General features: G+C 38.1%; 7 protein-coding genes and 1 long non-coding RNA gene across 9 annotated transcripts in view; 3 read left to right on the top strand and 5 right to left on the bottom strand.

Moving 5' to 3' along the window:
• On the top strand, positions 419 to 3,342 carry LOC105177399 (kelch repeat-containing protein At3g27220). Its single transcript, XM_011100536.2, has 7 exons — positions 419 to 769; positions 1,025 to 1,207; positions 1,334 to 1,566; positions 1,798 to 1,968; positions 2,468 to 2,573; positions 2,665 to 2,871; positions 2,961 to 3,342. The coding sequence occupies exons 1-7, from the start codon at positions 554 to 556 to the stop codon at positions 3,123 to 3,125; spliced, it is 1,281 nt and encodes a 426-aa protein (XP_011098838.1). The 5' UTR covers positions 419 to 553; the 3' UTR covers positions 3,126 to 3,342.
• Positions 4,341 to 9,299, bottom strand: LOC105177400 (ribulose-1,5 bisphosphate carboxylase/oxygenase large subunit N-methyltransferase, chloroplastic). The gene is made up of 13 exons (XM_011100538.2): positions 8,689 to 9,299; positions 8,342 to 8,417; positions 7,699 to 7,904; positions 7,487 to 7,573; positions 7,266 to 7,358; positions 6,966 to 7,120; positions 6,715 to 6,799; positions 6,555 to 6,641; positions 6,367 to 6,486; positions 5,977 to 6,078; positions 5,736 to 5,902; positions 5,235 to 5,313; positions 4,341 to 4,640 (listed from the first exon to the last, which is right to left on the bottom strand). Coding segments are annotated over exons 1-12 (1,506 nt in total). The 5' UTR covers positions 9,016 to 9,299; the 3' UTR covers positions 4,341 to 4,640; positions 5,235 to 5,312.
• On the top strand, positions 9,922 to 10,494 carry LOC105177510 (LOB domain-containing protein 23-like). The gene is made up of 2 exons (XM_011100697.1): positions 9,922 to 10,074; positions 10,195 to 10,494. The coding sequence occupies exons 1-2, from the start codon at positions 9,922 to 9,924 to the stop codon at positions 10,492 to 10,494; spliced, it is 453 nt and encodes a 150-aa protein (XP_011098999.1).
• LOC105177401 (protein TPLATE) lies at positions 10,638 to 17,574 on the bottom strand. Its single transcript, XM_011100539.2, has 7 exons — positions 16,155 to 17,574; positions 14,980 to 15,576; positions 14,305 to 14,666; positions 13,603 to 13,906; positions 13,166 to 13,288; positions 11,991 to 12,446; positions 10,638 to 11,484 (listed from the first exon to the last, which is right to left on the bottom strand). Exons 1-7 carry the CDS (start codon positions 17,283 to 17,285, stop codon positions 10,957 to 10,959), a joined length of 3,501 nt encoding a protein of 1,166 aa, XP_011098841.1. The 5' UTR covers positions 17,286 to 17,574; the 3' UTR covers positions 10,638 to 10,956.
• On the bottom strand, positions 18,009 to 19,450 carry LOC105177402 (COP9 signalosome complex subunit 3; the record flags this gene model as incomplete). The annotated part of the gene is given in 6 exon segments (XM_011100540.2): positions 18,009 to 18,476; positions 18,612 to 18,741; positions 18,914 to 19,035; positions 19,128 to 19,222; positions 19,225 to 19,285; positions 19,385 to 19,450. Coding segments are annotated over 6 exon segments (510 nt in total), but the record flags the coding sequence as incomplete, so codon positions are not given.
• On the bottom strand, positions 20,007 to 21,972 carry LOC105177403. Its single transcript, XR_849050.2, has 4 exons — positions 21,744 to 21,972; positions 21,231 to 21,466; positions 20,341 to 20,429; positions 20,007 to 20,072 (listed from the first exon to the last, which is right to left on the bottom strand). It is a non-coding gene; the product is annotated as an uncharacterized LOC105177403 (long non-coding RNA).
• Positions 22,271 to 24,144, top strand: LOC105177404 (phosducin-like protein 3). The gene is made up of 4 exons (XM_011100541.2): positions 22,271 to 22,532; positions 23,260 to 23,403; positions 23,520 to 23,725; positions 23,826 to 24,144. Exons 1-4 carry the CDS (start codon positions 22,291 to 22,293, stop codon positions 23,981 to 23,983), a joined length of 750 nt encoding a protein of 249 aa, XP_011098843.1. The 5' UTR covers positions 22,271 to 22,290; the 3' UTR covers positions 23,984 to 24,144.
• LOC105177405 (sister chromatid cohesion 1 protein 2) overlaps positions 24,567 to 25,244 on the bottom strand; it is a 6,174-nt gene continuing 5,496 nt past the window's right edge. The window contains exons 12-13 of one of the 2 annotated variants that reach the window (XM_011100542.2): positions 25,066 to 25,198; positions 24,567 to 24,911 (exon numbers count right to left, since the gene is read on the bottom strand). In XM_011100542.2, the coding sequence (XP_011098844.1) occupies positions 24,798 to 24,911; positions 25,066 to 25,198 (247 nt within the window). In that variant the 3' untranslated portion in view covers positions 24,567 to 24,797. Of the gene's footprint in view, positions 24,912 to 24,976; positions 25,201 to 25,244 lie in introns of those variants that run through there. The other variant, XM_020698976.1, reaches the window with a different exon arrangement.

The following is a 25,244-nucleotide window of genomic DNA, read 5'->3' on the forward strand; positions in this document are numbered from 1 at the left end:
CCTCCTTATTTCGACATCTGAAGTCCACTGAGAAATTGGGCCTTCTCATCTCGACATCTGAAGTCCACTGAGAAATTGGGCCTCCTTATTTCGACATCTGAAGTCCACTGACAAATTGGGCCTTCTCATCTCGACACCTGAAGTCCACTGAGAAATTGGGCCTCCTTATTCGACATCTGAAGTCCACTGACAAATTGGGCCTTCTCATCTCGACATCTGAAGTCCACTGAGAAATTGGGCCTCCTCATTTCGAGATCTGAAGTCCACTGAGAAATTGGGCCTCAACGTTTAATTGGAAAATGATTGGGCCTTGAACACTTTTGTCCCAGCTATGGCTATTCGGAAATTATATATTTTAATTAAATAAAAATAATATTATAAGGAAAAGAAACAGAAAGAAAGAGCAGAAACTAAAGGAAACCATTGGCGCCGGAGATTTTCGTTATGCTATAATTTACTTTCTTCGCACCTCGATCTCCTCATAGTCTTCCCATATAAATTTCTACTCCGCGTTAACAGATGGATCGTCAATGGTATTCTAGATTGCAAGAAAATGTTGAGATCTACCGGAAAACACAGTTTCACAAAATCCACCGTCATTTTTTCGCTTGTTTGCTTACTTGGTATCGCTCTAACGGTTGATGTTTTCTGGGCAACTCGTTCTTCTTCTTCTTCCTCGGTATATTCATCAATTGCATCGAACTGGCCTCGGGAGGAGAGCCATGTTGTTGTGCTTCCAAAAGCCGCAAACGACACTGACTCAGAAGAGGTCGGTTCTTCAACTGTTAAACACTTTATGTTATTTATTGGAAATAGAAACTCTCGAAAGAGGCTCATAGATTTTGTTTGAAGTGCCGCATTTGTTGAGAAATGTTATTCTAGCTTGTTTGAGCATTTGAATAAGGAAACAAATCTTGCTGGTTCCTTTTTCAGCCCTAGATATGAAGCAAAAATCTTTTTCATTTACATTGTGGTTTTAGCTGTGCGAAGAAATTCACTGATACATGATGTTTGATGATTGCAGACAGTAGATGATAAAGCGAATCGTGTTCCTCAACGGCTATTATCAGCTACATTTGCTGATATCCCTGCTCCGGAATTAGAATGGGAGCAGATGCCGAGCGCACCTGTTCCGCGATTGGATGGTTCAGCGGTGCAGATCAAGGATCTTCTATACGTGTTTTCAGGATACGGAACCCTTGATTATGTAAACATTTTTTATTATTCATTGTCATCATATATGCAATTTTGAATAGCTAAGTCTGGAAAGGAATATGTTGGTTCTATGAATAAACTGAATAGGCAACTCACAATCATATTTTCTTTCTTGTAGGTGCATTCACATGTTGATATCTATAACTTTACGGATAATACCTGGAGTGGCAGATTAGAAGCCCCGAAAGATATGGCAAATTCACATTTGGGAGTGGCAACCGATGGAAGATATGTATATGTTGTGGCCGGGCAGTCTGGTCCACAGTGCAGGACTCCTCCTACATCTAATACATTTGTGCTCGACACAGAGACGGAAAAGTGGGAGCGGTTCGCACCACTACCAGCCCCTAGGTCTGTTCCCTACCTACTTCTTAAAATTGCTGTGATCTTCTCTTCAGAATATATCAGAAAACATCATTTGAAAATGCTTATGGATTTAAAAATGTAGAGGGATTTCTATTCTGTGTATAATATTGGATTTTTTATATAAGGTTGATGATCTTTATTTTTTGACCTTTTGGGCATTATAAGAGTAATAGCAACTTCAGGGCTTGAAGGCTTAAAGCATAACAACTATTTCAGGTATGCTCCGGCAACTCAGATTTGGAAGGGAAGACTCCATGTAATGGGTGGGAGCAAAGAGAATAGACATACACCGGGGACCGATCATTGGAGTATTGCAGTGAAGGATGGTAAAGCAATCGAGAAGGAATGGCGGAACGAAACCCCTGTACCCCGAGGGGGACCGCACAGGTACATGGGTTCCATTTCTTTATGTGAAGAGGTCTCTGGAAATGTGCTTTTCTTTTTTCTCCATTCAATCTTCAATTCAGGAATAATCTCTAATTATTGGGAGTCTTGCAATATAAAAAATTATGTGCTTTTCACTAGATTTATGGCTATAGGCAAAAGCTGTAAGTTGATGACACTCTTCTTCAAATGGCCATGATTCCTGCATAGTATTTTACCGATCTTTGCCCTCAAGCTCATTAGATTGATGCTCTGTTACATTCAGAATTAGAAAGCATCCCTTGCCATTTATCACTCTTCCCACCCTAAAGAAGGAAGCAAATAACATGGATTTTGCCTTTTAATCAGTCAAGCAAATAACAGTAAATCTATAATGTCCCATTTCTTCTGCATAATCATTTCATGGGTCAGAAAAATGAAAAGCACTTATTCTTGTATGGAAATTATTGATTGTGAAATATCTGAATCATCGGTCCAATTTAAACTGTTATTATTCGAATAGGGCTTGTGTTGCTGTTGGCGACGAGCTTTACGTTATTGGTGGTCAAGAGGGTGACTTTATGCCAAAACCAGGGTCGCCTAACTACAAATGCTCGCGGAGGAATGAGGTACGCGCCTTGATTATTAGCCGTAGCGGTGTTGTGTAATTTCCCTGGAAGTCCTGTTCTAACTTGTTTGCTGTCTTGCATGTTGCTTCAGGTGGTTTATGGGGATGTTTATATGCTTGATAGTGAAATGAAGTGGACCGTTTTGGCCCCCATGCCCAAACCCAATTCCCATATTGAATGTTCTTGGTTTCTCTGGAACAACTCCATCATTATTATGGGAGGCACCACTGAGAAGCACCCTGTGAATAAAAGGATGATCTTAGTGGGGGAGGTCTTCCGATTTCAGTTGGACACAAAGGTAATCTTTCCTTCACATATCTGATTTATTGTTTTAATCCATATATATTGTTCTGAATATGTTAATTTTTGTTTCTTTCGAATTTACAGCAATGGTCTGTTATCGGACGGCTGCCATACCGTGTAAAAACCACATTGGCGGCTTTCTGGGATGGATGGATGTATTTCACATCTGGACAGAGAGACAGAGGGCCTGATAATCCACAACCTAAGAAAGTAGTCAGAGAAATGTGGAGAACCAAGCTGAAGTTGTGATATCATATCTTCTTACCTGCCCTCATTCTACCCTATCACAGGCTTTTTTCCAATTTTGTTTATTGTTTTAACTTTGAAAGCAAAAGTGAAATGAGATGGATTGTAGTGCGAGTGTCCTGATCTTCTGTAGCACATGTAATTAATTCTGTGCATGTAATTTAGAACGTACAGGCGCATATTATTTTCTTAGTAATTAAAGCTTCGGCACTTATTATTAGTGATGGCAACGGACCGGTTTGGTATGGGTCTGACCGGACCCGAAATCGCCCCTTGCCTCCCGGGTCAAATTGGGGTTTTTAATTTTGACTTTCAAGTCTTTTTCTTTTAACTACAAACAATTGTATTGTTATTTTAATTGGCAACTATTAATTAGAGTTAAATAATTTAAACTCATCATTTAATTAGACTTAATATACTCATGATTCAACTAATTTTATTTTTTTAATAAATAATATCAATTTAGGTTTAAATATATTAATATAGTTTTCATTCTAAATTGAATTGTATAACATAAAGCATATGTTCATCTAAATTATTAATTTTCTTATAAAATAATATCATTTTACAATTTATAATGAATATAATATAGTGAATACATTCAATCAATATTTTATTTTTTAATAAGTAATATTGATTTAGATTTAAATATTTTAATTTAGTTTTCATTCTAAAATAATTTATACGGCACAAAATAATTCAAGGAATATTAAGTTACGATGTACAATGAATATATAATACAAAAAATAAAATCAACTAATATTTTATTTTTTTTAATAAATATTGATTTATATTTAAATATTTTACATAATTTTCAATCTAAATGAATTGTATAAAACAAAATAAACTTTTATTTAAATTATTAATTTTCTAGTCAAGTTTATCTTTTATATTTCTTATATAAAATTGATTATATGCAAAAATTATTTAGGAATTTACTATAATACTATAATTATTTATTAATAATGAATAATAAAAAAAGTTATAAAATTCAAAGCAGGATGGGTCCGGAACAAACCCATACCGGGGCCCAAATCTGGCCAGGTCCCGATAAAACCACCCCAAATAGGATGGTCCGGGTCGGAGCTTCGATTTTCTGAGATCAATTTCCATCTCCAATTATTAGGAACGTCAACTGTAAATGTTTCACGTAACTTTTTACTTGGAAGCATGCCTTTTATCTAATTGTGCTTGGACCGTTGACAATTTCCGAGGACATGTGACAATTCCATAGGTCGCCAAGTTAATAATCAACAAAATATACATGTTTGGCCTAATGCAGAAGAATTGGCCACAGAAGAGAGAATAAGGCATCCTTCTTACAACGAAATGACGGGCACAATTGGTATTACAAAAGGTGAAACAGTTAGGAAGTAAGCTAAAACTAGGGACGGAACTGGTATTATACACAAATGGACATAAAAATGCAATACTAAAAATTTCCTAGTTTGTGACATAGGCGGCTTGATGGAGGCATGGAGCAGCTTACAGTATTCATCTCGTCAACATGAGATCCACCTGAAAATAGGACAAAAGTAGGAACTAACAAAAGGTTTGACCTGACCTTGGCTAAAACCAGAATAAGATTGATAAGAAGGTTGCTTTCTCATAACCAAGCCACAAATCATCCTGAATCAGTCCTTTAAGTTAATGGCAACTATATATAATATTTTAGAACTTGTCTTCCAGAACAATTTGTAATCTATCCCCACCATTATAGGAGAAACATATATAAAATTCTTGATTAGAGTGAATAGAATACCATTAGACAATTTTTTGACTCGTTTCACATATCAACCTGCAATGAACTTTGCAGGTGTTTAATATCTGAAACAATTTCAATCTCATGATTTTACATGCAAATTAATGGAATAGATGAACGAAAACGGGTTATGCCATGTTTCAAGAAGTGGTTTTGATGCAAGAAACTATCTCAAAATTGGAGAGCGGAGTGGTTCTTTAGGAGGCTAATGAAACCAAAATTAGTCTTTTCTTAGGTGATCAGAAGTAGATCGTGTACAAGTGTCATAAGAGACCTATGAGATTTGAACCACACTGTAACGTTGTCTTTGCAGAAAAGCAATGAAAAGATTATATCAAATCCAACTTTACCCTCATTAATCTGCGCCCATCTGTTCCATATCGGAAATCCATGCCCAGCAGGTAAAAAGATCATAGGGGATTCAAGAATCTGCAAAATGATCGTCTCACTTAAATCAATGATGATTAACACAAAAAGGATATACATTATACGAGATAGCTAGACAGATAGATAGGTCAATCATATATACCATCTACCGGGAACACACTCGTGTGCATAATTTAAACTTTATTATTTGTATTTAATTATATGAAAAAGAAGAACAATATAATAAATAATTTATCATGACAGATATTTTCTTAAATAATTTTTATTAATCTTAATTGTGCATGAATAGAAAATTTTGGGTAGAAAAATTTTAAGAGATGGTTATTTTGTATAAAAAAAAAGTTTGAGGATATTTTAGTCAATATACTTTTTTCAATCAAATTACTCTAACCTCCTCAAATTTATAGTGTGTGTGAAAAAAAAAAAACATATATATATATATATAGAGAGAGAGAGAGAGAGACCATTTCAGAATTGGGGCATAAGGAGCAGGACATGGCGATACAGAGTGATCAGGTAACTGGTTTATCAGGTCTACTGTTGCCTGCAGGCATGCTTTCAATATTTTCTTCTCCAACCTGACAAGTTGTGTTGCCACTCGTTTTTTTGGATTCAAGGTAGGATCTGCAAGCTACAAGTGAAATATGTCAACTGGAGCAGAAAAGAAAAGATAAAGTTAAATAATTGATGTTCCAGGAAAGTTACCAAAGTCTCATCCTCACTAAGGGTAGTTGGATAACCAGCAAGTTTTGCTACAAAATACTCGGCGAGTTGGTCTAGAACAGCACGTTCCATGCAGGAACTCACCTATGTATATCAGCAAAACTCCCCAAGTAAAACAAATATTCATTTCCTATGTACTAAACAGGAAAAATAAAACCCACATCTTCCGTTCTTCATGCAACCAGATGAAAGCTAAAGCGCTGAGCATATGGCTTTTCGGAGTTCATATATACATGTAACAAAACAGAAAATGTTATAAAGCCTACATCCGTATCTCATTGTGTATACCACTATGATTACATTCTTCTGCTCCCTGATCCATACCAAATAAGATAATATTTAAATCAATGAAGTATACCAATATGAACTTACCGGACATATTGGACCTTGAGAAGATAGAACAGATTGCATCTCTGAAGGATCAGAAACATATCCTAATCGTAGATAAGGAAGCATGTCCATCACAGCATCTCTTTCCTTTCCCACAAAAACCTGTCCGTGGATGTATTATGTAACTTGCAGGAAGGTTATCAAGGGTATACATATTGGAAGATTTATACCTGAAAAGCTTGTACTGATAGCTTTCCGTTTCTCTGAGCAGCCAATCTTTTGTCCTGATACTGAGGATCCTCGGTATTCAAAGAAGCCTAAATGACAGAAGAAAGGTGATTACTAATATAAAACAAATGCATGGGCAGAAGAATAGACACGGAATTTTACCTCCACAACCATGCGATCATAAGAATTTTCTTCATCCACAAAACCGTAGTTTATGAGTAATTTTGAATTAGGCTGTGGGCCACACCTGGAAAGAAACAGAAAGAATCTCTCAATTAGACAAGCACGCAAAATACACGAATAGGCTAAAACAGGGAAGGAGCTATCTCCCCCAACTCCAAATCAGCATGTTGCTTTTTATGTGCGTGTGCGTCTGCGTGAGTGAGAGAGAGAGAGAGAGAGAGAGTTAAGACCAGACAACAATGGGTTCCCCAGCTTTATAGGGACGATCAACGACAAGTTGCACTGTCCCATCAACAGCAGTTAACATGGCTTTGCAGTTGCTTCTATAGGATAATAATGGAGGTCCTAGGGGAACCAATGCAAATCTCCTGGCCAAACTGACTTTCTGTGTTTAAAAGGAATAAGAGTTAATAGTAACTTTTGTGAAAGTCTTAGCTAACATTATATGATTGACTCATCTGAAATTTGTTCTATTTTTGCAAATTTTCGAAGATATCATGAACAGAACGTTGCTCTAAAATAAAGCAAACCTGCAAATGCACCACACAGGATTGTACAGCAACAAAAGCTTGTTTGAAAATCTTGAAAGGAAAAGCCTCCGTGGGGATATCATATGGATATTGCTGAAAAATGTCAACAAATCCAAGATTAGAAAGAAAATAGAATATTTCAAGGAAAAAAGAAAAAACAAAAGAGACTTTCCACCTAAGAAAATAAGACTAAGTAATTGTCCAAGATGAAAACAACTTACCTCAAACAATGATCCAGCCATGAACCAGACAGTGTCAAGCTCATTGTACTCTCGTTTGATTCCTTCAGCCCTCTCCAAAACTTCAGCCTGGATCATCATAATATGCAAATTCAGAACTTTGTATCCAGAAACATAATTTACTGTAACTGATACAGAAATTAAGGGTTGTATGTACTCAATCTCAACTTCAGGCAGGGTGGAGTATCAGATACCTTTGTAGGGCTTCCTGTCAGGTAATCTAGTTCAGCCTCCGTCCATAAAAGTGGCGATTCCACAGCTAACTGGCCCCTACCTCGCTGACGATCAAGTTCTTTAATATACGGATACCAGAAAGACTTTTTACCTTGCTTCTTCTCATACATTAGGTATAGTGCCAGGCAGGCCAATTCTGACAATTTGTTTGTGGTTAAAAGTTCCGCTGCATCATACGAAACAATCCCATAGGTCAGCAATCAAATCAATAAGTAGTTTGAGAAGCATATACGAAAGAGAAATGCACACACACGAAAAATGAAAAAGGAAAAAAGAAAACAAGAAACACCTATTGAGTCCAATATTTCAGAAGGGAAGGGTGAGAATGATATCTAAAGCAAGAGTGAGGAGGACCCAATGCAAGATTTCCTCAAAGCTTACAGTTCATACATGAGCTCTGAAAGATATTCAGTAGATTCTAATCAAGATACAGATTTACTAAGGTGTATAGCGTTTGAGGCAGGAAAGAGGACCAGCACACTACACATAAAGCCATAAAACTATTTCCTTAGCGATATAATACTGATAAGTCAATCAGTTATCCTGGATCAAAGCCTGATCAATTATCAACTTTACAGTAGTAAAGACATAGCAGCACCTTACCAATGGTCTCGTTTCCCAAAACTCTATCAAGCGTCACCACCAATGAGTTGGGGACAGAAAATGCTACATCACCTGCCTGAGATAGATAACACACATCAATTCCCAAAACTTAGTGTGCGACGCAGAGCGCTCCATCATACTTTATCTTTGGAACAAAGGAAGTACCCATTTGAAATATTTGTTGCAAGTCGCTTAGTATATTAGCTCCCACACTTCTTCAACATGCTACCAGTTCCTTTTTGTTTTCTTGATACGAAACAATGATTCACTAAAATCTCAGGTCTAAACATAGAACGCGTTCCTTAAAGAATTGAAATCACTATAATAAGTTGATGCAAAGAATTCACCTGAAGATCTTCACTGGCAGCAACATAATGAATTGGCCGATGCTTCGAATCATGAGAAGGCCTTTCTCTCAGCATTACCTTGCAAGGCGGAAGTCCGTTCCTATGCATCCAAGACTTCAAGTCACCGTGCTCCTCTTCCTTTTTGCTGGTAATTTCGCTGGATTTCACTATTGTATCGGAATTGGAAGCCGCGCACATATTTCTACATTTTCCGATACTTGTAGGCTTTTTGTAGAAGAAGACGGAAGTTGCAACGCGAGAACGAGGTACCAGCGCCGGAAGGCGCAATGGAGACGAAATGCAAGGCGTGATATGCAGCAAGTCCATGGAGGATGAATTTTTTCCAATCAATTAATGCATGTAGTTTGATCAATTGTTGAAGTTATGAAGGTTGAAAGGAGATTGAGATTAGGGTTTTTGGAGCGGCGATGGAGAATCTTCTGGTAGCTGATAGATGGCGCTCACTTGAGAGCTAAAGATATTTTTATTGGGTTTGTGATATCAATTTGAATTGACCTACAGACAGTGAAAGAGGAGAGAGAGGAGAGAGAGGAGAGAGGCCGAGTGGGGGTGGATGGAGGGAACCCGAAACCCCAAACCCGGATTCACTTTCCTGTTTTTCTTTTGGTTTTGGGTGAGCAAATGATAAATTAAATTCATTTTGCTACGCAATTAACATCAATGTTATGTTAATTTGTATTGTTTAATGCTATAATTAATAAATTAATTTTGTCATTAACATCATTAAAATTAGTACACTCATAATAAACTACATCTGAACAAAAAGGCATCATAGTGTCTAAGACTGAAGAATGTTGAGTTTGAATGTTGTCTGATCTGATACAGGATAATCATAAACTTAAAGATGAAACCAAAAGCACATTCATTTTTTTGGCAAAGGAAAGTGAGAAATTTATGAGCTAAATCACATCCACTCCAATCATTTTTCACTTTCCATATTACATATTTGTAGTTTCCATACTACATATTTGCATACTACATATTTGCATGATTGGCACAATTTACCAAATTTTTCCCTCATTCTCAATATGGTAAATTTAAAATTTAGCGGCAACTTTCCTTGTAATTACTGAATTTTGAATTTCTTAGCCGTTGGAAGATATTTATACAAATAGGCCCTGAAGTGAATTCAGAAGAATCTCTCATTAGATTATATTTAGGACATAGATTCTGAGATCTTGTTGTAAGAAGATATTGATATATTAAGATTGAATGAATTCTGGGCGATGCGCAGCATGCAAGCATTTGAGGAGGAGATGCCCTTCAGACTGCGTTTTTTCTCCTTACTTCCCTGCCAATAATCCTCGAAGATTTGCTTATGTTCACAAAATCTATGGGGCTAGCAATGTTGGAAAGATACTCAAGGTAATTCTAACCTATGTTTCATACATAAATTACTACTATAATTTGTTTTTCCCCATTATGATCAAGAAAGTCCACTGGCAATTTGCCTCGGTTTGAATTTGGTTGGTTTGGCAAAAATAGGATTTGCCGGTGAACCGTCAAGCCGAAGCAGCTGATTCTTTGTACTACGAGGCTTATTGCAGAATAAAGGATCCCGTCTATGGTTGTGTTGGGTTGATTACTATTTTGCATCAACAGATATATAATGCACAATGCCAACTAGCTCGAATTCAAGCGGAGATTGCTGCTCTTGGTACTCAATCACAGAGTGAAGTCCAGCAGTATCAACAAGTTGAAAATGTCGGTCCCAGTTTTTTGCCAGACCAAAATGGTGTTCCCAATTCTACCTCATATTATGATCTTTCCACTTGGTTTGATTAGGATGTCTCATTTGTTATTAGGTTTATTCTTTTGATTTATTCTATATATTGTTTATTGGCCTGACTTCTTGGAAGAGATTTAATTTCGTTCCCATGAGAAGAATTGTTTATTTCAGATTGTGTAGATATGAAAGAAATTGGAAATGCTCAAAAAGTTGTTTTGTAATAGAACATTACTTTGTTTTGCTGTTTCTATCATACTACTGTGTTTGATTATGTAATCAAACATTCAACTAACAGTAGCTTAACAGTGTCAATCCAGCACTTGGTCACACAAAGCATTACATGGTACTATTTGGGGGCGGTGAGGTTGATGGCAGAAACTCAGAAAATAAGCAAACAACATCAAAAATTGCTGAAGATGGACCTAAACTACTGGTCAGCCAGCTCACATACAACAGTTACACAGAGGATAAACAAAAGAATACAATCCAAACTTTGTCAGGGTAGGAAAAAGAATCAGCTAGTTGACTTTTGTGCTTCTGTCTTTACACAGCATATGCCACTCCTGCAGCACAGCAACTTGAAGAGCACGATGTTCAACCTCTTCAGCAGTTAATTTGAACAACGTGGAAGGTCCCTTGGTTTTACCATCTCCCTCTTCATTTTCTTTGTTCTCCGTGTCCTGTTCATCCTCACCCTGCTCCTCTTCCTTCTCTTCCTCACTGTCAGATTTGGGGGTCTTTGGACGAGGTCGTGCTGCCTTTAGCAGCGCTATCCTTTCCATTGAGGTTCTCAGCCTCTCTGCAGCAGCTGCTTTGACTTCATCTTCAGGCATGTACTCAATGGTGCCATCAGTAAGGTCGTCCATCCAGCCCTGTAGATCTGAACCAATCTCCTTTGTAATGGATGCATCTGAAGCTCGAACAACAAATTTGCAAATCATTGTAGTGGTTTCGTCACCAAGGTCCACATTTCTGCTCACTTCACTGGCACCAAAAATCATCATGCCCACAAAGCCTCCATACCAAGTTTTAGCAGCATAGCAAAGCTGTTTTAAGACCAAACAAATTCGTATCAGAAGACAGTGGTTCAAAAAGTACAAAAAGAACAATGAGGAGAAATAAATGCTCGTGGGGACATTATTATTTTTCATGTAGCTTATACACCAATAAGAAGAATATTTCATGGTCTAAGCAAAGAAAGTGTTCAACCTCAAATCATTATTCCAACCTACATTTCTTGCAAGATCTTTAATAACATTCTCTTCTGTTTCTTGTGTGCCCAGTATATAGGTCCCTGGCACACGCACACTACTTTGAAGAGAGTCTCCAGGCATAGCCTAAAAGCTTACCTATATCATAATTACATGCACTCTTGCTTCCTATTTATGAAAATAGTATTATGCATGTATAGAAAGCAAATATCTGAAATCTGAGTAACTGAAGAAGTGCTCAAAACAAAGAACATCTAAGACAAAGACAAGGAAGAAATGGGCTCCCACCTAAATTAGTTAGCATGAGTATAGCACTAGGTGGTAATAAAAGTAAAACCAACCTGAAATCCAGCAACTGTCCGGATAATATGCGAGCAAACTTTATGGAAAGGCTTAGAAGACAGAGACTTCAAGCCACTAAGGAAAGGAGACTCCCCATACTGCTGTGCAGCTGTAGCCTTAAAACCACTTCCTTCATATGTATATGTACCAGTACACTCCACCACAGCAGGTAAACTAGGCCACAGACGGAAATATTCAACTGGAGAGATTTTATGAGGCAAAAGAAGTTCTGTAAGGGGAATTTTGTATGGCTGGCATCTTAAAATCACCGGCTCTCCTATTTCATGCTTGGCACCTTTCTTTTGTCTAATAATTTGTGGATCTTCTTCAGGATAGGTCCCTTCATAATCTGCCGGAACACCACTACCATAAAATGGATAGTACAGGACTTGGACCCAGAGGGCACACCGCTCAAAATGTGAAACACCAACAGTCACACTGCACAATACAGGTTCCTGTGGATATGCAAATCGAAACGTTTAAATTATGGTACGTACAGACTACAGAGGTAAAGAGCAAAATATTGGTACAACTTAATATATGAAAACTCTTAATTCATGAACTATAGCAAACAGATGCTATTTTGGCATACTGTTTTCTGCTGCATGAGATAGTTCAGAACACGAACCAACATTTTAGTATGATTCAGTATGGATGACAGAGCCACGAATGTTCATAACAACACAAACATCATCAGCTTTTTCAGGTAATAGCCCAAATTTTAAGATCAAGCTTCCCCTTCAGTTTTCACCTCTCAAAGTCCATCTTACTTTCAGCCTGCTGCATCATGGAGGAGCCTTTCCAATTTTGAAAATGACCTAGCATATATCACACATTCTCCCAGTAGATTGGCTTTAGTTTAAAACTCCCAGTTAGCGCTAGACGTGTTACATTCTTTTACTTACCTTTAAACCATGCAAACTTTTCCGGTTTAGCGTGAGAAGTCTGTATGCTAAATACATGAAAATATACTAAATACATGAAAAATAACAACAGACTTTTACACCAACAGCCAGTGTTTTTGACATATGACTATATGAGAGGAAGAAAAAGCTTCATAACATCCAACTTAAGATTTAGTAAGACAAACCTCGTCAACATCAGTTGCCTGGAAGGATTAAACTATATTAAGCAAAAAACCACATGATGAAGAAGGAAACATAACCAACTTAACCTGTGAATTAAGATCCCGCAGCTGTCGCACAGCTTGAGGAGAACCATCCATGAAATACAAACCACCAGATAGTCCAACTCGAATGTCCACACGATTCAGTTCGATCTCGGTAAGATTGAGAACCTGAAATTATTTCAATTATTAGTTTGGCTTATTAGTTCAACTATTATATTTGCAGGTTTAAGGAATGAGAGAAGAAATAATTGGGTCGGGAAGAATTTAATTTCCACAGACAGGCAAACCAAGTAAAAGAACTGGAAGATAATCCAAGCTCAGCTCATTTAACTATACAAGGCCAATAATTATGGTCAAGTCAACTTTATTTTATTCAGAGGAACCTAACTATTCATAAACCAAATAGAAGCTGCCAAGAACTAATAAGTTCACTTGTAGCCTACTGAGAACAACAGAAGCAGCTAACAAACAGGCAGTCTGACCTTCAAATGCAGAGTAATCCTTCCATCATTTGGATCTGTTAAGTGATATCCTTCAACATAGCAAGGATCACTGCTGCCACTCAAGGTGAATGCATTCGGAGGAACCTTAATTAAATTTGAATCAATCCCTTTAGTCAATAACTGAGTTAACTCATTGGGATCCGGCCTCCACAGTTCTAAAATAGCTTTATGAATTAACCCCTCTAGCTTCCGATCCTGAGCTGCAGATGCATCATAGAACTGAACAGTTAGCTTGTGGTGGCTAAACGGGTAGTCTCCTCTGGCTTCACTAACCCCAGCCCACCTGAAAACAAAAGGATCAGGCAACCGAATCAGAGAACACTGTCAAAATAATTTGTATAATCTACAAACTCCTAATATGATCAACATTATAGATTTAAAGGGATGGAGAACAGAACACAAATATAAACTAGCACACATAATATAATTTTAGTGATAAAACTGAGAAATTATTAATTAAAGTAATATCATGTATTTTTATCATGCATCCGTGTAAGTCCCCCACCCACCCACACACACACACAGCAAATATATGGTGTCTTTCTGAGTATGCAGGTCAAATGTACATAGAGAAAGGTCATAGCAGTTGATTTGCAAATCTATCCTTCCTACCAGAACTCAGTTTAAATAGCCAATGGGCTCTACTTATTTTATCAGTAAATAATGTAGAACAATGCTCACTTGTCATCAGGACGACCAGAAACATATTTAATTCTCTGTAGTATTAAACGGCATTGGTGCCTATTGACTGAATCAGCGGAAGGATGGGTCCTAAATTCTTCAAGCTCTTTAGTCAGCAAATGTCCAGCCCTAGCATTACGTGATCCCAACCGCTGCGCGCACAGAAGAACTACTTGAACATCTTGTGGACGATTTGTTGTACTTGCTGAAGAGTCTACGTTGAATAGAACTTTGTGGATATTTGATACGATAATGTTTAATGGGTCCTCAGGGTCATCAGCAAGAAGGGGATCCAATCCTTCCAAATCAATGTGTTCTGAAATCGCCCAGATTAGACGGGCACAGATTCTAGGAGTGTTAACCTGCCAAATAAAACCATTAATCGACAAGATACTCATTTGGTCCACATTGCACTAAAGTGGTACTAGTGAAATATTGAATTTTTCAATCAATCTCTATAGTCTGAAGTTGAATCACTATAGGAACACTTGGCAGGCATTTAACATTATGCAGCGCAATAAACTATGTGAAGCAGCCAATATTAGAACAAATGTATTGCAGAGATGCACTTGGATCCTGAAGTATTAGTATGCTGATTCAGCAAGAGCTCAGAATTCTAATTCTAAGATTCAATATGTTCTCAGAAATACCATAATTTGACAAAGTATTACAAACCTCACGAAGATCATTAACAAGTTCTCTCTGCAAATTTTGCAACCTTGTTTCATTCAGTATCTGATCTTGAGATGCGCCGTCCTTGACTCTTTTGACACCACCTCTGGTATCATAGATATGGCAAAGCCTAACAAGCAACTTTAGGTAGCAATCAATTGCATACGTCCGACCATCACAATCCCATTTAACACATGGCCTGCACACTTCCACAACTTCGAGAGCAGGTTCTGTCCAATTCAATGCACCATAACCAGTTCCATAGGCTAAGGCTCCAATCACCCTACTCTCCATACCTGAACTCTTTTGTTCAGGCAAAGGCAACGACAACTGGAAACAACTTTCTACCAGCATGGCAACCAATTCTTCTCTAAATAAACTCTTACTAGTAACACTATTGAGATCGTCCTTTACTCTAGCATCTTCAAAAAGTGAAGCAATATCCGTTCCTGCGAGAGGTTTTTGACCTCGACGCACACTCTCCTTTGCAAAAAGATCAACACAAAGAGCAGTACGGCAGATGCATGCCAAGGCATGCATTCGATCTGATTCGGCCCTCAAGTTTCTGACCATAAGAAGCAATCTTTTAAATAGTGAAACCTACATCAACAATGCCACATCAAAAACTGGTTATGGCGGCCTCAATGCCATCCGAGATATATGCATAGACGTTGACAATAGGTAAACAAGATAGTCGCCAATCAAAACTAGTCCAGCTAAAAGCATTTGCAAAAGCAGAAATAAGACTCTCTGGAAGATGAAAGATACTCCAATGATGATGCCTATGAATCTAGTGATACTTTTGAAGAAATAAATGGAGACCTCATCTCTTGATGAAAGAGTTAACCAAGATTCGTGGATCAGGTTTCACTGCCGTGCAGAATAACAACACAAGAATGCAGAGCAATTGTAATTTGATTTCTGCAGCCATATTAAACTCTCTTCACTAGCCTACAACTTGTAAGTGAAGTATCTAAATTCCTAATATCATGGGGAACAGTACTATTGCCAGCAGATTTGATCAGGGAACATGGCCTAGTTCGTTACTTGACAAGCAAATACTGTTCATCCAAAAAATTTCATATGTTTCCTTGCACTAACTATGCAAGTGGACGGATATTCATGACTATATCAGAAACAAAGGACAAGTAATAAGCATGAAACAAGACACAACATACCTGCATGCTTAGATCAAGGAGATGCAAATTAGTTACAACAGCTCTAACTATGCTCTCTCGAGCAGAAGAATACTCCTGTCTGTCCCAAAGAGTAAGAATTGCAATAATAGATGTGGAAGCCCACTCAGGCTTCCCTCCAGGAACATCAGCTAAGTACAACATATTAATCCCGACCTCAAATATTAATGCAGGATCCAATGATGATGCTAAAAATGGTGCCAAATGCGACACCACATCTGACACTCCCACAAATCTCTCTGCATTTCCTGAATCAGATGGCGTACCAGCACTCCCACTCTTTGATGCCATCGATAGCTTCTTGATCACCTCTATCGAACCAGAAGCCACTGCCTTTACTGCATAAACTAGCGGGTAAACGGTAGCTCTAAAACTCTCCACTGGGAGAATTAACGATCGTGACATTAAAGCATTTCTCTTCTTCCAAACAAAATCAACCATTGATGAAATCCAATTTGATCGAATTGCAACAGAATTTTCAGTATCAACTAATTTATCTCCAGCGAGTCGACTCATCCTCTTTGATTCAAATTCCTGAAACAATTTCCCAATGGATTCAAAAGCGACCTTCGAAACTGCGTCGGATTTATCAAGCATGTTTTGAGCAATCCGACTCCACCAATTTGAGACGCGATCGAGCAAGTTAATATTGTTTTCACACAATGTCACGAGATCGTCGCGGGCGAGGATGCAGCCTAGAGTTTCGGTAATTGAAAACCGAAGATTATCACTAGCGGAATCGAAGCAAGCGGAGATTTCTTTATTGCAGTCATTAATGAGTTTGCCAAGGCGATAGGAGGGGATGGCAGCAAGGATTGAGACCGCGGCCGCGGTAACGTCAGGATCGGGGAAATCGAGATCGTTTCGGATACCGGTGCATACAGTTTCCCACAGATCGGCCGTAAGCCGAGTAGAGCGAATGAGGTCAAAGGCGAGCTTTTTGGAGACGGCGGAAGCAGGGGAGGCGACGATCTCTTCGACTGCGGATTTTGCGATAACAGATATATCGCGTCCTGCGGCGGATTGTTGCAGTGCCTGGAGTAATGCCCCGGACTGCCGGAGCGCGTCGTTGGAGCGAAGGTCCGCTTGGATCTGAGCAAAAAGTATGTCCATTTACGTCGTTAAGGTTCAAGACGGAAACGGGAATTCAGAACTTGAACCTGCGCCGAAGAACTTCAACTGAAATATTCGAGCTTGAGCTGGTACCACATAATTTTGAAGAGGTTACCAGAGATTGAACCGGCGAGTAGCCAATCCCTAGTGTTGATTAATCGCCGGTGAAATGGAGGAAGGCGCGGAGCTGTGGTTGACGGTGGTGGAGTGGTTTTGGTACAGCTGAAGTAACAAATCGCTACTATCTCTCGACAAACTAAAATCGCTTTTCAATATAAAAAAAATGTTTGATAAGCGAGTACCGGTTTTTTTATAGGTCCTTATATAAGTCAAAAGTTACTGTATAATCTTCCCACAGAAAATGTACTTTGCTATAGAATTATATTTGAATTGCAGTTAATAGAAATGGCACAGAAATATATTTGAATTTCCACTCAAATAAAAATATAATTTTCACCAATTACAAATCCACAAATTCAATTTAAAGCAGTAGTGTACTGAAATTGGGTATACCAACCTCAGAAATAGTTTATTTCCAATTGCTTAAATAGGGAACAGAATTTGTGAAAAGAGATTGCTCCTCTTTGAATATCTGGCGTGAAACACCGGTATCTTGCTTATTAAGGTTAACTTTGGACAAGCATATGATTGTTCAGAATACTACCTCCGTCATTTGTCCTCAAAATCATTTGGTATCCCAAAAATTCTTAATTGTTCTGCATCACGCTTGATTTCAGAAATTACAAACATCCTTAAGCACATATGAATATTGGTTTTTTAATGCAAGCAGTCTATGTGCTTCTTTTGTAATAGGTGGAATTATTACATCATTTATTATACAAAAATTTATCAACTTACAAATTCACAAGCACCCAAATTCGTGAATCTTGAAAAAAAGAGGTGGGTATTTACCTCAAGTTACATCCAATCATAGGCCACTCTGCCCTACTCATCAGGCAAAGCTTGGTTAGACTTCCCACCAAAGATTATTAGCATGCCTCATATGCTGGTTTCAGCTACTTGCACCCATCACCAAAAGGGAAAAAGAGGATGTTGTTCCGGATCCCAAATTTTCAATCAATCAAATGTGTGCATTCTCTATAAGTTGTGCATCAATTACTGAATTGTGAGGGAACAGTATCAAAATCATCACATTCATATCTCTGGCGCTCCTTTCCAAACCTGAATACACTAAGTATCAAAAAAAACAAAGGGGAATGTGGTTTAGTTACCAGAGATTGGAAGTGAGGAAGAGAGAAAAGGAGTAATGAGCTGCAGCTGCTGACCCAGAGGCTACAATGGAACAGTTATTAGAATCTTGTGTACCTTTCCTAGGTAATACGAAGGATCACACAACATAACTTCACTCATGGCTCTTAGCTTCTTTGACAGCATCATCATCCTGAAACGATCGAACAGCAGACATTCAGGCTGCTGGATCACAATGCAGTTGTGCCTATAAAATGAGTCCACAACAGAAGATGGAGACACCTGAGCAAACATGTCATAACCATAAAAAACAATGTTAAAAGTATCTTCCTAATCCCACCAGCCAGTTCAGAAGAATTGCAACCTTCTTTTTACTTCTCCAGAGACCAAAAAAAAAGCTGTTATTCTGACATACAAACCTCTGCATTGACAAGTCATTGCATTCAATCATCTCACAGGTTTTGTACTTTTCAGGATCCTCCAGGAATCTAACCATTCCATCCTTCTGATTAATTGTTGCATAGATTTCGCCCTAGTGGATCTATAGAAGAAATGGAACAACTAAATATTAAGAGACCAAAACTTGTTAATGCATGCATTACCAAGAAAGTGGTTATACCATGCTTCACCTACCATTTTAAGCACATGCATCTCAGCCTCCTTGGGGCTATTTAGTTTGACAGTATTGGCAATGCCTTGGAGGGATAGAGTCAGATATGTCTGAATCACCTCTGAATATTACGTTTATACATAGAAGACACTACTTGCTTCACCAACCCAAGATTCTTGTCCTAAAAGTGGAGGAAATATTTGCGTCAGAGTTGAAGGCAGTGCCAGAGGGAAGGACTTCAATGCAGTGGCCCGTGTTCAATGCAACAAAAAGAACTTACACTTGCAAACTTGTCCTTGTTTGTTCGTACACAAATCTCAAGCTCTGATACTTCTCCAGTAGTATAACAAAGATACAAAGACAAAAGAATGCATCAAAATATCTAAAAATTGAGGAGAAAATGAATAATAATGCATGTCCAAAGGAACTTAGGGGGGCGAGGGGGAGAGAAAGTGGAAAAACTAAGATACAAAGACAAAAGAATGCAGAAAAATAACTAAAATTGAGGAGAAAATGAATAATAATGCATGTCCAAAGGAACTTCAGGCAATACGAACGTCATGGCTGTAATAGTGGTCTTGTATTGAACAAATTGACAGGAGTAGCAGTAGTAACAGCTAATCAGAAATGAAGTTATTATTCACCTAATGGTCAGTTTGTTCATTAGTCTCTTGTCTTGATGAATTAGTTTCTCAACAGTTTGGCAACCCATTATTAAATAATAGTTTATAACTGTGGAACTAAAAAACCCATATCCAGAAAGGTGTAATTTCAATAACTGGATTCTGGATAACAGACAAGAAATAGAACATCAAAACAGATGTTTTCAAAGAAGTAAACTTAGACACTGTTTCACTAGGCAAAGGGTGGCAAACTCTGACTAATTCAATTAGTTATCATACCTGAGAGAATTTTTTCAAATTCCTTTGAGCTGCTGAAGAAGTATACTTGGGGAAACTGGTGGAGAACTGCCATTAGGATCAGAAACAGGTATTATATATTAAACAGCCAAGGCGGCTAAGAGAAATATGCCAAACAGATGTACCAGTGAAGAAATAAAAAGTTAAAGTTTGTGAAACAACGAGTAAGAATAACAACAGAAATGATATTTCAATGCCACAACATACTCTAAGAACTTAAAATAAACATATTGCTTTCCCCAAAACACATTTAATGTAAAAACCGCAAGTTAACAGTTGCAGGCAAACATCTACACCAGTAATTGGGAAAAAGGACCTGCGCGAGATGAATGAGGAAACCAGTATGTATTTTTTGTATGCTGCAACAGCTATAGCACTAATAGTGGGCATAGGAGCAGTTACAACCTGAAAACCATAGCAACCAGAAAAAAAAGAAATGAAATTTTAGGTTGAGTGCATAATAGTATACAAACAAAATAAGAATAACATAGATTGCCATGCACAGGGAACCAGATTGAGTTATATATACATTATGCACTCTAAAGCTTTAGGGAACTCCTTTTTCCCAATGCAAACCATACCCCTAGAGTTTATACCAAATATCAAATTAAGTTCCGATTCTCAAATTAAGTCACTTAAGAATATTTCATTTTAATATAAATATGGACAAAGCTGCTATGCAATGTTTATGGACTCTAAAAACCAGGCATTCCACTTCCAAACTAAGCAGATACCTTGAACAGTGAGTTTTTGGCAATCAAACTAATCATGACTGAGAACCCAAAATCAAATATCACAGCTCGAATGCAAAGGTGAGAGAGTTAGGATCGTTCCATGTTTGGCGGCATGAAGTTGTGACCTCTGGTTTCAAATTAGTTACAAGTAATATACAAAATATGAGGGAGATCGAATCTCCAACACCCACTTCCAAGATGCCAGAAGCAGATAGAGTTTCAATTATCTAAAAACAATCTAGTGGTGCACAAGAAAATCAATGAGCATCAAATATTTGAAACAGAAAATAATTCCCAAGTTGGGGCATCCAAAGAGAGGAAAGTAAGAGAAGATGAAAAAGATTAAGGGGAAGTGAATACAAAAAGACTTCTCTATAAACAGAGTTATCAAATACAATTCAAATCTGATGCAACTCTACCTGAAGTCAGCTAAAAAACAGATGAAGTATTCTGAATATCTGAAGCAACTCACCGATAATAACAGTAGAGGAAAAAGTTGCAAGGCTGATCAACCTCAAATATGACATCGTCCAAAATGGAGAGTCCTGCCTATAGCATTTTGACAATAAACAGAGAGTAGATGTAAAGTTGTTAACTGTTCAGAGGACATTTTAAGCTTCCGTGGAGCTGTCAACATCTGAGCCAGAACGCGAATGGGGTCTTCAAGCAACATAACTTGGTCCTTTAACCCTTTACAAACAGATATAACTGCAACTCAAGGAACAACCAAAATTTTGAGATTAGTTAGGCAACAGCTAAAAGAATCAAACTGAGCATTTAACAGCAGACACTTATTTTAAAGCAATCACCCAACCATGAAGAGAAAAATAACAGCGGTCGAGGCCATGAAACCACCTCAAAAATTTCCAGAAAACATGCGAATGAAACAGGCTAAGTTCATGCAGTTCTTAACAAAAACAAAAGACAATCAGATTGCTGATTGACGTCTGCCATGTGTCCAAGGGTAATAAGTAAGAACACTCACAGAATGTAGAGGTATCCAAGGGAATGCATAGCGGGATCGAGTTCGCTGAGGAGAGGAGCGAGCGAGAGTTGCTCGACACGAAGCCAATTTTCGGACTGTTTCAAACAGCTGCATAGCTGAGTTACATCGTCGATGTTGCTCGACAACCCTTGTATTTGAGACACCAGTGCTTCCACCGAGGTCACACTCAGATTCATCGCTTCATGCATCTCGCCTTCTCTTGCTAGAGGATTTTCGAAGCCGATGGAATACGAAAATTGAGAGAAAGAACACTTGCTACTGCGGGGTACGCGGCTTTCTGTTATAGAAACGATCATTAAGTAGTTAGCGGGAGAGAAAAAGCAGGAGAGCTGAATATTGGGCCATTACCATTATAGACCCAAAAGTAGCAAATAATTTTCAATATTGGGCCACTAGGCCCAATTTTTGGGCCAACATCAAATTTGGACTTCGTGAAGATCCATTTTTCATTGGGCCGAAGAAATACTGGTGAGCTCAGTACGCTATAAAACATGCAGTCGCCGGGAAGCTGCGGGAACCCACAGCAATGGCGGACTACCATTTCGTATACAAGGATGTGGAAGGAGCCTCGACGCAGTGGGACGACATTCAGAGGAAACTAGGAAATCTTCCCCCGAAGCAGCCGGCGTTCAAGCCGGCGCCTTTCACGCCGGTCGAGGACGACGAATCCAAGCCGAAAGACAAGGCCTGGATCGACGAGAAAACTGAGGAAGAGCTTGAAGATCTCGAGGATGATCTCGATGACGATCGCTTCCTCGAAGACTACAGGTAGTTATTCCCTATTAACTTTGATTTAAGTTGACATGTTCTCTTGATTTATGAATAGATGTAGCAATTCACTTGCTGAAGCATAGGGAGGTTGGGTTTCTGAGAATCATGTAGTGGATTGAATCTTTTTCCAAATTGATTTTGAAAGAAATAATTTGCAAGTTTCCGTTTAGTTAAAATTTACTACTGCATTGGCGCATGTGGAAAACACTGATTTTTGCGCTTATTTATACCTAGAACTAGTCTATTTTGGGTCCTCGATGGCGGAGGTCCAATCGTTATTTTGGGAGATGCCTCCCCAGTGAGCCAGCGAATTTAGTTGCACCCAAGGTTAGTTATTGAATTAGATTTAACTTGCCTGGAATTTTCAGTAAGGTTCGATCTTTGATGAGAAGAGATAAGTCTATTATATGGGTGGGTCTTCTATGGATTTTTCTTTTTGTTATTTGTTTGGGTGATTGTGGGTGCATTAAATGGCTGGAAGACATGTGAAATTATTTGATCTATATTAGGATTGATTTATTGTTATATTTTACTTATTAAGGTACTGTCTTTCCTTTTGATGTTTCTTTAATGTCTTGCCAACCTTATTGGCTGATCAACCTTACTCAAAACCAGAGAAACCCCCTTATTCAGTTTCTGGAAGATATAGTATAGAAATTATGGTGCCATCAATTGAATGAGATTATCAATGCTTATGATTGTATTTTCATTTTGATTGTGATAGGAAGAAGAGGTTGGCCGAGATGAGAGAGGCAGCCAAAATTGCAAAGTTTGGTTCAGTAATCCCAATATCTGGATCTGATTTTGTTCGTGAAGTTTCACAGGCTCCTCAAGATGTTTGGGTGGTCGTGTTACTGTATAAAGATGGGTAAATTGTACTAGTTATCAAGCATAAGCATAGCTTGTGTTTTATGTTACTTATAAGGGAATCAATTATCAGTTGCATCTGCAGAATTTTTGTTTATGTGTGTGCTCTTTTGACAGATACCCAGAGTGTAGGCTGCTTTTGCAATGTTTAGAAGATTTGGCTAAACTATATCCTGCAACTAAGTTCGTCAAAATTATATCTACTGAGTGCATTCCCAACTATCCCGATCGTAATCTTCCCACTATTCTGGTGTACAACAGTAGTGCCGTTAAGGCAACTTATGTGGGAATACATAGTTTTGGTCGGAGGTGTACTCCTGAAAGTATGTTGTCTCCTGATGTGCTTTTCCAATCCAACTTGTCTTTTTCTGGTCGCTGTGGTTCAAAGAAATGTAAATCAAACTGCGTACTTGAATTTTGCAGGTGTTGCCTTAGTTCTGTGCCAGTCAGATCCTGTGCTCAATGATGGGCATGGCGGAGAGCAATCCACAGAAGCTGTTCTTAAAGGGGTCAGGAAGAACTTTGTGGAGAGGGTCATAAGAGAGCACGAAGATGATGATGATGGGTCTTCCAGCGATTGATCTATGTATTATCTTTCTCCTTTAGGGAGATTTTAAACCCTGAAGGTGCATCACCTTGGTTTGTAGGTCTTAGGGATGAGCATCATCTCTCTTCAGTTGTTTATAAGAACTTATTGTATTTTGTATCCATTTTCTTTCTTAATTTCATTACTCTCGTGAAATCATGTGTGTTTGACTAGGTTGCACGTTTGTTTGGCCATGCATTTTACGGTAATGTTTGTTCGACTATTTAGTCACATTTCAAGTCACAAAAGCGGCCGAAATCCTCTTCGTTCAACACGACATATGATCCACGCAATCCAAGCCTATCAGGAAATTGGATGTTTAATTTGAACAGAGAAACGGAAAAGAACACGACGGGCACACAAAGTTCTGAGGGTACCCCAATGAGATGCCTTGAAGTTTGTTATAATTTGTGAAAAATTATAAATATTTCCTTCAAATTAACGGTCATTTGTCAAATATTACCTATAATAAGTCGTCGACTATCATTAATTCCAGAAATGTTTACAATTTTTAAAATTAAAACAAAAGTAATTTAATTATGGTAAACTTTAGAGGAGTTGGATATAATTTTTTTCCCCACTTCTTTGATAAAGTTAATTGTGCGAAGGGTACATAATTTGCATCTACTCCGAAAACAATTACAAAAGAGAGCTTTACAGTAGGTGTTAAATAGGTACACATTTACAGGACCAGAGATTTCTATTTCCTGAAACACAAAAGTATAAATATGCCCTATCGGCTATAACCAAAGGTTCAACTATACCATTTCTATACCCCTCATGTAAGTGCAAGATTTACACTTTTAAAACTACTTCTCTACATTCCATTGAGATGCGTCCTTCAGTTTGGAAGTCTGCCTTACAAGGATATCGTCATAGGCACTCTCCTGCTGCACATCTACCGAGCCCCGCGATTTCAGAACCTGTAAATCCATCCATATTGGAGCATTGCGGGTCAATAAATATCAGATACTGGACAATCTCAAAGAAAAATAAAGGGCTACATACAGGAAAGGTGAAAATTCAATCATTGATCTACTTAATACTAAATTTCTGCATTGGAGTTGATATTCATACCAGTAATTCATAGAATAGCCTTGCGCTTTGTTTCTTTGTTTTTCCTTCCAATAACTGCGACAAGTTCAATACATCTTCCTCGTTCTGTCTCTTTTTATCCTGGAACTTCCTACTTAGGTAGTTCTCAGTCATTCTGTATCAGAAAAAAGCTAATCAAAACAGCCCTCAATATAATACAA

The sequence above is a fragment of the Sesamum indicum genome, linkage group LG15 (genome assembly GCF_000512975.1).
Source record: "Sesamum indicum cultivar Zhongzhi No. 13 linkage group LG15, S_indicum_v1.0, whole genome shotgun sequence".
Taxonomy (NCBI): domain Eukaryota; kingdom Viridiplantae; phylum Streptophyta; class Magnoliopsida; order Lamiales; family Pedaliaceae; genus Sesamum; species Sesamum indicum.

Bases quoted from the DNA above. Each gene is read 5' to 3' on its own strand.
- LOC105177399 (XM_011100536.2), top strand. From the start codon at position 554: ATGTTGAGATCTACCGGAAAACACAGTTTCACAAAATCCACCGTCATT. The intron at 770-1,024 runs GTCGGTTCTTCA...TGATGATTGCAG, and splicing joins ACGACACTGACTCAGAAGAG to ACAGTAGATGATAAAGCGAA. The intron at 1,969-2,467 runs GTACATGGGTTC...TTATTCGAATAG, and splicing joins CCCCGAGGGGGACCGCACAG to GGCTTGTGTTGCTGTTGGCG.
- LOC105177400 (XM_011100538.2), bottom strand. From the start codon at position 9,015: ATGGACTTGCTGCATATCACGCCTTGCATTTCGTCTCCATTGCGCCTT. The intron at 6,800-6,965 runs GTCTTAACTCTC...GTTTCTTTCCAG, and splicing joins GGGGAACCCATTGTTGTCTG to GTGTGGCCCACAGCCTAATT. The intron at 6,487-6,554 runs GTATAAATCTTC...ATCCACGGACAG, and splicing joins TATCAGTACAAGCTTTTCAG to GTTTTTGTGGGAAAGGAAAG.
- LOC105177510 (XM_011100697.1), top strand. From the start codon at position 9,922: ATGAATTCTGGGCGATGCGCAGCATGCAAGCATTTGAGGAGGAGATGC. The intron at 10,075-10,194 runs GTAATTCTAACC...TGGCAAAAATAG, and splicing joins ATGTTGGAAAGATACTCAAG to GATTTGCCGGTGAACCGTCA.
- LOC105177401 (XM_011100539.2), bottom strand. From the start codon at position 17,285: ATGGACATACTTTTTGCTCAGATCCAAGCGGACCTTCGCTCCAACGAC. The intron at 15,577-16,154 runs GTATGTTGTGTC...TTGTTGATGTAG, and splicing joins TCCTTGATCTAAGCATGCAG to GTTTCACTATTTAAAAGATT. The intron at 11,485-11,990 runs GTTGGTTTTACT...GTCTTAAAACAG, and splicing joins GGACAGTTGCTGGATTTCAG to CTTTGCTATGCTGCTAAAAC.
- LOC105177404 (XM_011100541.2), top strand. From the start codon at position 22,291: ATGGCGGACTACCATTTCGTATACAAGGATGTGGAAGGAGCCTCGACG. The intron at 22,533-23,259 runs GTAGTTATTCCC...TGATTGTGATAG, and splicing joins CGCTTCCTCGAAGACTACAG to GAAGAAGAGGTTGGCCGAGA. The intron at 23,404-23,519 runs GTAAATTGTACT...CTCTTTTGACAG, and splicing joins GTGTTACTGTATAAAGATGG to ATACCCAGAGTGTAGGCTGC.